This window comes from Salmo salar, chromosome 02 (assembly GCF_965601325.2).
Source record: "Salmo salar chromosome 02, fSalSal1, whole genome shotgun sequence".
NCBI classification, from domain to species: domain Eukaryota; kingdom Metazoa; phylum Chordata; class Actinopteri; order Salmoniformes; family Salmonidae; genus Salmo; species Salmo salar.
This window is the reverse complement of record NC_138292.1, coordinates 74588926-74607570: the sequence shown is the minus strand read 5'-3', so window position 1 is coordinate 74607570 and position 18645 is coordinate 74588926. Positions and strand designations below refer to the sequence as shown.

The 18645-nt window shown below is 40.0% G+C and overlaps 1 protein-coding gene across 2 annotated transcripts in view; it reads left to right on the top strand.

Annotated features, from left to right (window-relative positions):
• Nucleotides 1-18645, top strand: part of LOC106592097 (DDB1- and CUL4-associated factor 15) — a 43238-nt gene that overhangs the window by 15350 nt on the left and 9243 nt on the right. Inside the window, exons 7-9 of one of the 2 annotated variants that reach the window (XM_082966974.1) lie at nt 166-732; nt 1547-1638; nt 1939-2061. In XM_082966974.1, coding sequence (XP_082823100.1) covers nt 166-732; nt 1547-1638; nt 1939-2061 — 782 coding nt within the window. Of the gene's footprint in view, nt 1-162; nt 733-1546; nt 1639-1938; nt 2062-18645 lie in introns of both variants that reach the window. The other variant, XM_082966973.1, reaches the window with a different exon arrangement.

Below are 18645 nucleotides of genomic sequence, written 5' to 3'. Positions count from 1 at the left end.
GTCTCCTGTGTTTGATATTACCAAGTCTCGTCTCCTGTGTTTGATATTACCAAGTCTCGTCTCCTGTGTGATGTTACTACCAAGTCTCGTCTCCTGTGTGATGTTACTACCAAGTCTCGTCTCCTGTGTGATGTTACTAAGTCTCGTCTCCTGTGTTGTCAGCAGGTGAGCAGGGTCATTCGTCTCAGATCCTGTTCAGAAAGAGAGCCACAGCCCCCACCTCAGAACATCAATCCCCTCCATCGCCCTCTTCATCCTCTTCCTCTCATGGGTCTCCCGACAGCCGCCCGCTAACCGCCAAACCAAGCCCTGCCCCTCTTTCCCCTAGCCAATCACAAGCTGCCGCCCGGGCGCGAGAGTTTGCCGCCGACCTCTTCAGACGTGCCCAGGGAGGAGGGAGGGAAAACGAGGGAGGACAGGAGCCCGTGGTGACTGAGAGAGAAGTGGTGAGCGTGGAGAGGGACAGAGAACAGAGGGAAGACACACAGACGGATCAACTGACTAGCGCACCACAGACTTCCACTTCAGCTGGGAACCAAAGTTTGTTGCGACCTTTGCAGGAGGACTCTATTCAGTGTAGTGCGGTGATGTCTCCTGCCTCCTCCTCCTCCTCATCCCCCCCCACTCCTCAGTCTTCTCAGGAAGCAGGCTGCAGCGAGCCGGGATATGTCAACTACACCCGCTTGCAGTACCGCATGCCACAGCCGGGGGCGCCAGAGCAGGATGCAGGAGGTGAGACACAGACACACTGTAGAAGAAATGTTTTCACATGGAACACACAATGTGCTTGGTCATGTAAATAGGAAGCTGAAACTCCTCCCTCTATTTCTGTCTCGCCCTCTTTCTCCTCACCCCTCACTCTATTCCTCCCTCTTCCCTCTATTCCTCCCTCTATTCCTCCCTCTTCCCTCTATCCCTCCCTCTTCCCTCTATCCCTCCCTCTTCCCTCTATCCCTCCCTCTTCCCTCTATCCCTCCCTCTTCCCTCTATCCCTCCCTCTTCCCTCTATCCCTCCCTCTATCCCTCCCTCTATCCCTCCCTCTTCCCTCTATCCCTCCCTCTTCCCTCTATCCCTCCCTCTTCCCTCTATCCCTCCCTCTTCCCTCTATCCCTCCCTCTTCCCTCTATCCCTCCCTCTATCCCTCCCTCTATCCCTCCCTCTTCCCTCTATCCCTCCCTCTTCCCTCTATCCCTCCCTCTTCCCTCTATCCCTCCCTCTTCCCTCTATCCCTCCCTCTATCCCTCCCTCTATCCCTCCCTCTTCCCTCTATCCCTCCCTCTTCCCTCTATCCCTCCCTCTTCCCTCTATCCCTCCCTCTATCCCTCCCTCTATCCCTCCCTCTTCCCTCTATCCCTCCCACTCTCCTTCTATCCCTCCCTCTTCCCTCCCTCTATCCCTCCCTCTATCCCTCCCTCTATCCCTCCCTCTATCCCTCTCTCTCTTCCCTCGCTCTCTTCCCTCCCTCTTCCCTCTATCCCTCCCACTCTCCTTCTATCCCTCCCTCTTCCCTCTATCCCTCCCTCTTCCCTCTATCCCTCCCTCCAGGTTATGAGGATGATAAGGTCCAGCTGCCTTTCACTGTGACTGACCTGAAGGGACGCAACCTACAGCTGGTCACTGGGCCCCACAACGGACAGGTGTGTGTGTGTGTGTGTGTGTGTGTGTGTGTGTGTGTGTGTGTGTGTGTGTGTGTGTGTGTGTGTGTGTGTGTGTGTGTGTGTGTGTGTGTGTGTGTGTGAGAGAATAAAAATCCAGCCCTACCAATGGAGAGAGGGAGATCAGCGAAGGAGAGAAATAAGAGAGATTTGTCTGAGAGACACAGGACCTGAGTGTGTTAATATGTCTAAACATGTTGTCTTCACTTAGTATTTGGAAGGAACCCAAGTCCAGGAGAAGTGCAGTAAACCTGAACATGCTAATGTGTGTGTGTCCTACAGAGTGTGTGTGTGGAGCAGTTGACTCTGGACTTTGAGTACCTGATAAACGAGGTGATCCGGAGCGACGCACGCTGGGCTCCTCAGTTCTGTTCCTTCAACGACTACGACGTTGTTATACTGGAGGTACACATTCACACATTACACACACATTCACACACTACACACACATTCACACACTACACACACACATTCACACACTACACACACATTCACACACTACACACACACATTCACACACTACACACACACACATTCACACACTACACACACACACATTCACACACTACACACACACACATTCACACACTACACACATTCACACACTACACACACACACACATTCACACACTGCACGCTCTACACTCACATTCACACACTACACACACATTCACACACATATCAAATCAAATTTATTTATATAGCCCTTCTTACATCAGCTGATATCTCAAAGTGCTGTATAGAAACTCTAAAACCCCAAACAGCAAGCAATGCAGGTGTAGAAGCACGGTGGCTAGGAAAAACTCCCTAGAAAGGCCAAAACCTAGGAAGAAACCTAGAGAGGAACCAGGCTATGAGGGGTGGCCAGTCCTCTTCTGGCTGTGCCGGGTGGAGATTATAACAGCACATGGCCTAGATGTTCAAATGTTCATAAATGACCAGCATTGTCAAATAATAATAATCATAGTAGTTGTCGAGGGTGCAACAAGTCAGTAACACAAGAGTAAGTGTCAGTTGGCTTTTTCATAGCCTATCTTTGAGAGTATCTCTACCGCTCCTGCTGTCTCTAGAGAGTTGAAAACAGCAGGTCTGGGACAGGTAGCACGTCTGGGACAGGTAGCACGTCCGGTGAACAGGTCAGGGTTCCATAGCTGCAGGCAGAACAGTTGGAACTGGAGCAGCAGCACGGCCAGGTGAACTGGGGACAGCAAGGAGTCATCAAGCCAGGTAGTCCTGAGGCATGGTCCTAGGGCTCAGGTCCTCTGAGAGAGAGAGAGAGAGAGAGAGAGAATATTTAAATTCACACAGGACACCGGAAAAGACAAGAGAAATACTCCAGATGTGACAGACTGACCCTAGCCCCCCGACACAGCATAAATACTGGAGGCTGAGACAGGAGGGGTCAGGAGACACTGTGGCCCCATCCGATGAAACCCCCGGACAGGGCCAAACAGGTAGGATATAACCCCACCCACTTTGCCAAAGCACAGCCCCCACACCACTGGAGGGATATCTCCAACCACCAACATACCATCCCGGGACAAGGCCGAGTATAGCCCACAAAGATCTCATCAACGGCAAAGCCCAAGGGGGGGGGGGCGCCAACCCAGACAGGAAGACCATGTCAGTGACTCAACCCACTCAAGTGACGCACCCCTCCCAGGGACAGGATGGAAGAACACCAGTAAGCCAGTGACTCAGCCCCAGTGGAAAGAGGGGAAACCGGCCAGGCAGAGACAGCAAGGGCGGTTCGTTGCTCCAGCCTTTCCGTTCACCTTCACACTCCTGGGCCAGACTACACTCAATCATAGGACCTACTGAAGAGATGTGTCTTCAGTAAAGACTTAAAGGTTGAGACTGAGTCTGCGTCTCTCACATGGGTAGGCAGACTATTCCATAAAAATGGAGCTCTATAGGAGAAAGCCCTGCCTCCAGCTGTTTGCTTAGAAATTCTAGGAACAATTAGGAGGCCCGCGTCTTGTGACCGTAGCGTACGTGTTGGTATGTACGGCAGGACCAAATCGGAAAGATGGGTAGGAGTAAGCCCATGTAATGCTTTGTAGGTTAGCAGTAAAACCTTGCCTTTACAGGAAGCCAGTGTAGGGAGGCTAGCACTGGAGTAATATGATCACATTTTTTGGTTCTAGTCAGGATTCTAGCAGCCGTATTTAGCACTAACTGAAGTTTATTTAGTGCTTTATCCGGGTAGCCGGAAAGTAGAGCATTGCAGTAGTCCAACCTAGAAGTAACAAAGTCTGCAAGTTGTGCACACTATAGACCTATACACTATACACACTATAGACCTATACACTATACACACTATAGACACTATAGACCTATACACTATACACACTATACACTATAGACCTATACACTATACACACTATAGACCTATACACTATACACACTATAGACCTATACACACTATACACACTATAGACCTATACACACTATACACACTATAGACCTATACACACTATAGACCTATACACTATACACACTATACACACTATAGACCTATACACTATACACACTATAGACCTATACACTATACACACTATAGACACTATAGACCTATACACACTATACACACTATAGACCTATACACTATACACACTATAGACCTATACACACTATAGACCTATACACTATACACACTATACACACTATAGACCTATACACTATACACACTATAGACACTATAGACCTATACACTATACACACTATACACACTATAGACCTATACACTATAGACACTATACACACTATAGACCTATACACTATACACACTATACACACTATAGACCTATACACTATACACACTATAGACCTATACACACTATAGACCTATACACTATAGACCTATACACTATACACACTATACACACTATAGACCTATACACTATACACACTATAGACCTATACACACTATAGACCTATACACTATACACACTATAGACCTATACACTATACACACTATAGACCTATACACTATACACACTATAGACACTATACACACTATAGACCTATACACTATACACACTATAGACACTATAGACCTATACACTATACACACTATACACACTATAGACCTATACACTATACACACTATAGACACTATAGACCTATACACTATACACACTATACACACTATAGACCTATACACTATACACACTATAGACCTATACACTATACACACTATACACACTATAGACCTATACACTATACACACTATAGACACTATAGACCTATACACTATACACACTATAGACACTATAGACCTATACACTATACACACTATACACACTATAGACACTATAGACCTATACAATATACACACTATACACACTATAGACCTATACACTATACACACTATAGACCTATACACACTATAGACCTATACACTATACACACTATAGACCTATACACTATACACACTATAGACCTATACACACTATAGACACTATAGACCTATACACTATACACACTATAGACCTATACACACTATAGACCTATACACTATACACACTATATACACTATACACACTATACACACTATAGACCTATACACACTATACACACTATAGACCTATACACACTATACACACTATAGACCTATACACACTATACACACTATAGACCTATACACACTATAGACCTATACACTATACACACTATACACACTATAGACCTATACACACTATAGACCTATACACTATACACACTATAGACCTATACACACTATAGACCTATACACTATACACACTATAGACACTATAGACCTATACACACTGTAGACCTATACACTATACACACTATAGACACTATACACACTATAGACCTATACACTATACACACTATAGACCTATACACTATACACACTATAGACACTATAGACCTATACACACTATAGACCTATACACTATACACACTATAGACCTATACACTATACACACTATACACACTATAGACCTATACACACTATAGACCTATACACTATACACACTATAGACCTATACACACTATAGACCTATACACTATACACACTATAGACCTATACACACTATAGACCTATACACTATACACACTATAGACACTATAGACCTATACACACTGTAGACCTATACACTATACACACTATAGACACTATAGACCTATACACACTATAGACCTATACACTATACACACTATAGACACTATACACACTATAGACACTATAGACCTATACACACTATAGACCTATACACTATACACACTATAGACACTATAGACCTATACACACTATAGACCTATACACTATACACACTATGGACACTATAGACCTATACACACTATAGACCTATACACTATACACACTATGGACACTATAGACCTATACACACTATAGACCTATACACTATACACACTATAGACACTATAGACCTATACACACTATAGACCTATACACTATACACACTATAGACCTTTACACTATACACACTATAGACCTATACACACTATAGACCTATACACTATACACACTATGGACACTATAGACCTATACACACTATAGACCTATACACTATACACACTATGGACACTATACACTATACACACTATAGACCTATACACTATACACACTATAGACCTATACACTATACACACTATGGACACTATAGACCTATACACACTATAGACCTATACACTATACACACTATATCAAATCAAATCAAATTTATTTTTATATAGCCCTTCGTACATCAGCTGATATTCTCAAAGTGCTGTACAGAAACCCAGCCTAAAACCCCAAACAGCAAGCAAAGCATGTGAAAGAAGCACGGTGGCTAGGAAAAACTCCCTAGGAAAAACTCCCTAGAAAGGCCAAAAACCTAGGAAGAAACCTAGAGAGGAACCAGGCTATGAGGGGTGGCCAGTCCTCTTCTGGCTGTGCAGGGTGGATATTATAACAGAACATGGTCAAAATGTTAAAATGTTAAAATGTTCATAAATGACCAGCATGGTCAAATAATAATAATCATAGTAGTTGTCGAGGGTGCAACAAGCACGTCCGGTGAACAGGTCAGGGTTCCATAGCCGCAGGCAGAACAGTTGAAACTGGAGCAGCAGCACGGCCAGGTGGACTGGGGACAGCAAGGAGTCATCATACCAGGTAGTCCTGAGGCATGGTCCTAGGGCTCAGGTCCTCCGAGAGAAAGACAGAAAGAGAGAAAGAGAGAATTAGAGAGAGCATATTTAAATACACACAGGACACCGGATAAGACAAGAGAAATACTCCAGATGTAACAGACTGACCCTAGCCCCCCGACACATAAACTACTGCAGCATAAATACTGGAGGCTGAGACAGGAGGGATCAGAAGACACTGTGGCCCCATCCGATGATACCCCCGGACAGGGCCAAACAGGCAGGATATAACCCCACCCACTTTGCCAAAGCACAGGCCCCACACCACTAGAGGGATGTCTCCAACCACCAACTTACCGTCCTAAGACAAGGCCGAGTATAGCCCACAACGATCTCCGCCATGGCACAACCCAAGGGGGGGGGGGGGGCGCCAACCCAGACAGGAAGACCACGTCAGTGACTCAACCCACTCAAGTGACGCACCCCTCCCATGGACGGCATGGAAGAACACCGGTAGGCCAGTGACTCAGCCCCTGTAAAAGGGTTAGAGGCAGAGAATCCCAGTGGAAAGAGGGGAACCGGCAAGGCAGAGACAGCAAGGGCGGTTCGTTGCTCCAGCCTTTCCGTTCACCTTCACACTCCTGGGCCAGACTATACTTAATCATAGGACCTACTGAAGAGATAAGTCTTCAGTAGAGACTTAAAGGTTGAGACTGAGTCTGCGTCTCTCACATTGGTAGGCAGACCATTCCATAAAAATGGAGCTCTATAGGAGAAAGCCCTACCTCCAGCCGTTTGCTTAGAAATTCTAGGGACAATTAGGAGGCCTGCGTCTTGTGACCGTAGCGTACGTGTAGGTATGTACGGCAGGACCAAATCGGAAAGATAGGTAGGAGCAAGCCCATGTAATGCTTTGTAGGTTAGCAGTAAAACCTTGAAATCAGCCCTTGCCTTAACAGGAAGCCAGTGTAGGGAGGCTAACACTGGAGTAATATGATCAAATTTTTTGGTTCTAGTCAGGATTCTAGCAGCCGTATTTAGCACTAACTGAAGTTTATTTAGTGCTTTATCCGGGTAGCCGGAAAGTAGAGCATTGCAGTAGTCCAGCCTAGAAGTAACAAAAGCATGGATTAATTTTTCTGCGTCATTTTTGGACAGAAAATTTCTGATTTTTGCAATGTTACGTAGATGGAAAAAAGCTGTCCTTGAAACAGTCTTGATATGTTCTTCAAAAGAGAGATCAGGGTCCAGAGTAACGCCGAGGTCCTTCACAGTTTTATTTGAGACGACTGTACAACCATCCAGATTAATTGTCAGATTCAACAGAAGATCTCTTTGTTTCTTGGGACCTAGAACAAGCATCTCTGTTTTGTCCGAGTTTAAAAGTAGAAAGTTTGCAGCCATCCACTTCTTTATGTCTGAAACACAGGCTTCTAGCGAGGGCAATTTTGGGGCTTCACCATGTTTCATTGAAATGTACAGCTGTGTGTCGTCTGCATAGCAGTGAAATTTAACATTATGTTTTCGAATGACATCCCCAAGAGGTAAAATATATAGTGAAAACAATAGTGGTCCTAAAACGGAACCTTGAGGAACACCGAAATTTACAATTGATTTGTCAGAGGACAAACCATTCACAGAGACAAACTGATATCTTTCCGACAGATAAGATCTAAACCAGGCCAGAACTTGTCCATGTAGACCAATTTGGGTTTCCAATCTCTCCAAAAGAATGTGGTGATCGATGGTATCAAAAGCGGCACTAAGATCTAGGAGCACGAGGACAGATGCAGAGCCTCGGTCTGACGTCATTAAAAGGTCATTTACCACCTTCACAAGTGCAGTCTCAGTGCTATGATGGGGTCTAAAACCAGACTGAAGCGTTTCGTATACATTGTTTGTCTTCAGGAAGGCAGTCAGTTGCTGTGCAACAGCTTTTTCTAAAATTTTGGAGAGGAATGGAAGATTCGATATAGGCCGATAGTTTTTTATAATTTCTGGATCAAGATTCGGCTTTTTCAAGAGAGGCTTTATTACTGCCACTTTTAGTGAGCTTGGTACACATCCGGTGGATAGAGAGCCGTTTATTATGTTCAACATAGGAGGGCCAAGCACAGGAAGCAGCTCTTTCAGTAGTTTAGTTGGAATAGGGTCCAGTATGCAGCTTGAGGGTTTGGAGGCCATGATTATTTTCATCATTGCGTCAAGCGATATAGTACTAAAACACTTTAGTATCTCCCTTGATCCTAGGTCCTGGCAGAGTTGTGCAGACTCAGGACAATGGAGCTTTGGAGGAATACCCAGATTTAAAGAGGAGTCTGTAATTTGCTTTCTAATGATCATGATCTTTTCCTCAAAGAAGTTCATAAATGTATTACTGCTGAAGTGAAAGCCATCCTCCATTTGCGAAGGCTGCTTTTTAGTTAGCTTTGCGACAGTATCAAAAAGAAATTTCGGATTGTTCTTATTTTCCTCAATTAAGTTGGAAAAATAGGATGATCGAGCAGCAGTAAGGGCTCTTCGATACTATAGACACTATAGACCTATACACACTATAGACCTATACACTATACACACTATAGACCTATAGACACTATAGACCTATACACACTATAGACCTATACACTATACACACTATGGACACTATAGACCTATACACACTATAGACCTATACACTATACACACTATAGACACTATAGACCTATACACACTATAGACCTATACACTATACACACTATAGACCTTTACACTATACACACTATAGACCTATACACTATACACACTATAGACCTATACACTATACACACTATGGACACTATAGACCTATACACACTATAGACCTATACACTATACACACTATGGACACTATACACTATACACACTATAGACCTATACACTATACACACTATAGACCTATACACTATACACACTATGGACACTATAGACTTATACACACTATAGACCTATACACTATACACACTATAGACACTATAGACCTATACACACTATAGACCTATACACTATACACACTATAGACCTATACACACTATAGACACTATAGACCTATACACACTATAGACCTATACACTATACACACTATAGACACTATAGACCTATACACACTATAGACCTATACACACTATACACACTATAGACCTATACACACTATACACACTATAGACCTATACACACTATAGACACTATAGACCTATACACTATACACACTATATACACTATAGACCTATACACACTATAGACCTATACACTATACACACTATAGACCTATACACACTATAGACCTATACACTATACACACTATACACACTATACACACTATAGACCTATACACTATACACACTATAGACCTATACACTGTAGACCTATACACTATAGACCTATACACTATAGACACTATAGACCTATACACACTATACACACTATAGACCTATACACTATAGACACTATAGACCTATACACTATAGACACTATAGACCTATACACTATACACACTATAGACCTATACACTATACACACTATAGACCTATACACTATAGACACTATAGACCTATACACTATACACACTATAGACCTATACACTATAGACACTATAGACCTATACACTATACACACTATAGACCTATACACTATACACACTATAGACCTATACACTATACACACTATAGACACTATAGACCTATACACACTATAGACACTATAGACCTATACACACTATACACACTATAGACACTATAGACCTATACACACTATACACACTATAGACCTATACACACTATAGACACTATAGACCTATACACACTATAGACCTATACACTATACACACTATATACACTATAGACCTATACACACTATAGACCTATACACTATACACACTATAGACCTATACACACTATAGACCTATACACTATACACACTATAGACCTATACACTATACACACTACACACTATACACACTATAGACCTATACACTATACACACTATAGACCTATACACTATACACACTATAGACCTATACACTATACACACTATAGACACTATAGACCTATACACACTATAGACACTATAGACCTATACACACTATAGACACTATAGACCTATATACTATACACACTATAGACCTATACACTATACACACTATAGACCTTTACACTATAGACCTATACACACTATACACACTATAGACCTATACACTATAGACACTATAGACCTATACACTATACACACTATAGACCTATACACTATAGACACTATAGACCTATACACTATACACACTATAGACCTATACACTATACACACTATAGACCTATACACTATACACACTATAGACCTATACACTATACACACTATAGACCTATACACACTATAGACACTATAGACCTATACACTATACACACTATATACACTATAGACCTATACACACTATAGACCTATACACTATACACACTATAGACCTATACACACTATAGACCTATACACTATACACACTATAGACCTATACACTATACACACTATAGACACTATAGACCTATACACACTATAGACCTATACACTATAGACACTATAGACCTATACACACTATAGACCTATACACTATACACACTATAGACACTATAGACCTATACACACTATAGACCTATACACTATACACACTATAGACACTATAGACCTATCCACACTATAGACCTATACACTATACACACTATAGACCTATACACTATAGACCTATACACACTATACACACTATACACACTATAGACCTATACACACTATAGACCTATACACTATAGACCTATACACTATACACACTATAGACCTATACACTATAGACACTATAGACCTATACACTATACACACTATAGACCTATACACTATACACACTATAGACCTATACACTATGGACACTATAGATCTATACACACTATAGACCTATACACTATACACACTATGGACACTATAGACCTATACACACTATAGACCTATACACTATACACACTATAGACACTATAGACCTATACACACTATAGACCTATACACTATACACACTATAGACCTATACACTATACACACTATAGACACTATAGACCTATACACACTATAGACCTATACACTATACACACTATAGACCTATACACACTATACACACTATAGACACTATAGACCTATACACACTATAGACCTATACACTATACACACTATAGACACTATAGACCTATACACACTATAGACCTATACACACTATAGACCTATACACACTATACACACTATAGACCTATACACTATACACACTATATACACTATAGACCTATACACACTATAGACCTATACACTATACACACTATAGACCTATACACACTATAGACCTATACACTATACACACTACACACTATACACACTATACACACTATAGACCTATACACTATACACACTATAGACCTATACACTATAGACCTAGACACTATAGACCTATACACACTATACACACTATAGACCTATACACTATAGACACTATAGACCTATACACTATAGACACTATAGACCTATACACTATAGACACTATAGACCTATACACTATACACACTATAGACCTATACACTATAGACACTATAGACCTATACACTATACACACTATAGACCTATACACTATAGACACTATAGACCTATACACTATACACACTATAGACCTATACACTATACACACTATAGACCTATACACTATACACACTATAGACACTATAGACCTATACACACTATAGACACTATAGACCTATACACACTATACACACTATAGACCTATACACACTATAGACACTATAGACCTATACACACTATACACACTATAGACCTATACACACTATAGACACTATAGACCTATACACACTATAGACCTATACACTATACACACTATATACACTATAGACCTATACACACTATAGACCTATACACTATACACACTATAGACCTATACACACTATAGACCTATACACTATACACACTATAGACCTATACACTATACACACTACACACTATACACACTATAGACCTATACACTATACACACTATAGACCTATACACTATACACACTATAGACCTATACACTATACACACTATAGACCTATACACTATACACACTATAGACCTATACACTATGGACACTATAGACACTATAGACCTATACACACTATAGACACTATAGACCTATACACTATACACACTATAGACCTATATACTATACACACTATAGACCTATACACTATACACACTATAGACCTTTACACTATAGACCTATACACACTATACACACTATAGACCTATACACACTATACACACTATAGACCTATACACTATAGACACTATAGACCTATACACTATAGACACTATAGACCTATACACTATACACACTATAGACCTATACACTATACACACTATAGACACTATAGACCTATACACACTATAGACACTATAGACCTATACACTATACACACTATAGACCTATACACTATACACACTATAGACCTTTACACTATAGACCTATACACACTATACACACTATAGACCTATACACTATAGACACTATAGACCTATACACTATACACACTATAGACCTATACACTATAGACACTATAGACCTATACACTATACACACTATAGACCTATACACTATACACACTATAGACCTATACACTATACACACTATAGACCTATACACTATACACACTATAGACCTATACACTATACACACTATAGACCTATACACTATACACACTATAGACACTATAGACCTATACACACTATAGACCTATACACTATACACACTATAGACCTATACACTATACACACTATAGACACTATAGACCTATACACACTATAGACCTATACACTATACACACTATAGACACTATAGACCTATACACACTATAGACACTATAGACCTATACACACTATAGACCTATACACCTATACACACTATAGACACTATAGACCTATACACACTATAGACCTATACACTATACACACTATAGACACTATAGACCTATCCACACTATAGACCTATACACTATACACACTATAGACCTATACACTATAGACACTATAGACCTATACACACTATACACACTATAGACCTATACACACTATACACACTATAGACCTATACACTATAGACCTATACACTATACACACTATAGACCTATACACTATAGACACTATAGACCTATACACTATACACACTATAGACCTATACACTATACACACTATACACACTATAGACCTATACACACTATAGACCTATACACTATACACACAATAGACACTATAGACCTATACACACTATAGACCTATACACTATACACACTATAGACACTATAGACCTATACACACTATAGACACTATAGACCTATACACACTATAGACCTATACACTATACACACTATAGACCTATACACTATACACACTATAGACACTATAGACCTATACACACTATAGACCTATACACTATACACACTATAGACACTATAGACCTATACACACTATAGACACTATAGACCTATACACACTATAGACCTATACACCTATACACACTATAGACACTATAGACCTATACACACTATAGACCTATACACTATACACACTATAGACACTATAGACCTATCCACACTATAGACCTATACACTATACACACTATAGACCTATACACTATAGACACTATAGACCTATACACACCTATACACACTATAGACCTATACACACTATACACACTATAGACCTATACACTATAGACCTATACACTATACACACTATAGACCTATACACTATAGACACTATAGACCTATACACTATACACACTATAGACCTATACACTATACACACTATAGACCTATACACTATACACACTATACACACTATAGACCTATACACACTATAGACCTATACACTATACACACAATAGACACTATAGACCTATACACACTATAGACCTATACACTATACACACTATAGACACTATAGACCTATAGACACTATAGACCTATACACACTATAGACCTATACACACTATAGACACTATAGACCTATACACACTATAGACCTATACACTATACACACTATAGACCTATACACTATACACACTATAGACACTATAGACCTATACACACTATAGACCTATACACTATACACACTATAGACACTATAGACCTATACACACTATAGACCTATACACTATACACACTATAGACCTAGACACTATAGACCTATACACACTATACACACTATACACACTATAGACACTATAGACCTATACACACTATACACACTATAGACCTATACACACTATAGACCTATACACACTATACACACTATAGACCTATACACACTATAGACACTATAGACCTATACACACTATAGACCTATACACTATACACACTATAGACACTATAGACCTATACACACTATACACACTATAGACCTATACACACTATACACACTATAGACCTATACACCTATAGACCTATACACTATACGACACTATAGACCTATACACACTATACACACTATAGACCTATACACTATAGACACTATAGACCTATACACTATACACACTATAGACATACACACTATAGACCTATACACTATACACACTATAGACCTATACACTATACACACTATAGACCTATACACACTATAGACCTATACACTATACACACAATAGACACTATAGACCTATACACACTATAGACCTATACACTATACACACTATAGACACTATAGACCTATAGACACTATAGACCTATACACACTATAGACCTATACACAATATAGACACTATAGACCTATACACACTATAGACCTATACACTATACACACTATAGACCTATACACACTATAGCACAGCCTATACACACTATAGACCTATACACACCCTATAGACACTATAGACCTATACACACTATAGACCTATACACTATACACACTATAGACCTATACACTATAGACACTATAGACCTATACACACTATACACACTATAGACACTATAGACCTATACACACTATACACACTATAGACCTATAGACCTATACACACTATAGACCTATACACACTATACACACTATAGACCTATACACTATACACACTATAGACACTATACACCTATACACACTATAGACCTATACACACTATACACACTATAGACCTATAGACCTATACACTATACACACTATACACACTATAGACCTATACACACTATAGACCTATACACTATACACACTATACACACTATAGACCTATACACACTATACACACTATAGACACTATAGACCTATACACACTATACACACTATAGACCTATACACACTATAGACCTATACACACTATACACACTATAGACCTATACACTATACACACTATAGACACTATACACCTATACACACTATAGACACTATACACACTATACACACTATAGACCTATACACACTATAGACCTATACACTATACACACTATACACACTATAGACCTATACACACTATAGACCTATACACTATACACACTATAGACCTATACACCTATACACACTATAGACCTATACACACTATACACACTATAGCACACTATACACACTATAGACACTATACACACTATAGACCTATACACACTATACACACTATAGACCTATACACACTATAGACCTATACACACTATAGACCTATACACACTATAGACCTATACACTATAGACCTATACACACTATAGACCTATACACACTATAGACCTATACACTATACACACTATAGACCTATACACACTATACACACTATAGACACTATAGACCTATACACACTATACACACTATAGACCTATACACACTATACACACTATAGACCTATACACACTATAGACCTATACACACTATACACACTATACACACTATAGACACTATAGACCTATACACACTATACACACTATAGACCTATACACTATACACACTATAGACCTATACACACTATAGACCTATACACACTATACACACTATAGACCTATACACACTATAGACCTATACACACTATAGACCTATACACTATACACACTATAGACCTATACACACTATAGACCTATACACTATACACACTATAGACCTATACACACTATAGACCTATACACACTATAGACCTATACACTATACACACTATAGACCTATACACACTATAGACCTATACACACTATAGACCTATACACACTATAGACCTATACACATATACACGCTATAGACCTATACACACTATAGACCTGTACACACTATAGACACTATAGACCTATATACAGTACATACATGCAGTACTTACATGCAGTACATACATACATACACACACATATACACACACACTATAGACCTACATACGTACACACACACACACACACACACACACACACCTATAGACCACACACACACACACACACACTATAGACCTATATCCAGTACATACATACATACATGCAGTACATATGTACACACACAGACACACACACACACTATAGACTGATATACACAAACACACTATAGACCTACACACACACACACTCTAGACCTATACACATACACATACACACACTATAGACCTACACACACTCTAGACCTATACACATACACACACTATAGACCTATAGACATACACACATACACACCATAGATATATACACACGCTATATACACACACACACACACACAGTTTAAGTCGGAAGTTTACGTACACTTAGGTTGGCGTCATTAAAATTAGTTTTTCAACCACTCCACAAATTTCTTGTTAACAAACTAAAGTTTTGGCAAGTCGGTTAGGACATCTACTTTGTTCTTGACACAACAATTGTTTACAGACAGATTATTTCACTTATAATTCACTGTATCACAATTCCAGTGGGTCAGAAGTTTACATACACTAAGTTGACTGTGCCTTTAAACAGCTTGGAAAATTCCAGAAACTGATGTCATGGCTTTAGAAGCTTCTGATAGGCTAATTGACATCATTTGAGTCAATTGGAGGTGTACCTGTGGATGTATTTCAAGGCCTACCTTCAAACTCAGTGCCTCTTTGCTTGACATCATGGGAAAATCAAAAGAAATCAGCCAAGACCTCAGAAAAAAAATTGTAGACCTCCACAAGTCTGGTTCATCCTTGGGAGCAATTTCCAAACGCCTGAAGGTACCACATTCATCTGTACAAACAATAGTACGCAAGTATAAACACCATGGGACCACGCAGCCGTCATACCGCTCAGGAAGGAGACGTTTTCTGTCTCCTAGAGATGAACGTACTTTGGTGCGAAAAGTGCAAATCAATCCCAGAACAACAGCAAAGGACCTTGTGAAGATGCTGGAGGAAACAGGTACAAAAGTATCTATATCCACAGTAAAACGAGTCTTATATCAACTTAACCTGAAAGGCCGCTCAGCAAGGAAGAAGCCACTGCTCCAAAACCGCCATAAAAAAAGCCAGACTACGGTTTGCAACTGCACATGGGGACAAAGATTTGTACTTTTTGGAGAAATGTCCTCTGCTCTGATGAAACAAAAATAGAACTGTTTGGCCATAATAACCATCGTTATGTTTGGAGGAAAAAGTGGGAGGCTTGCAAGCCGAAGAACACCATCCCAACTGTGAAGCATGGGGGTGCTTTTCTGCAGGAGGGACTGGTGCACTTCACAAAATAGATGGCATCATGAGGAAGAAAATTATGTGGATATATTGAAGCAACATCTCAAGACATCAGTCAGGAAGTGAGTCTTCCAAATGGACAATGACCCCAAGCATACTTCCAAAGTTGTGGAAAATGGCTTAAGGACAACAAAGTCAAGGTATTG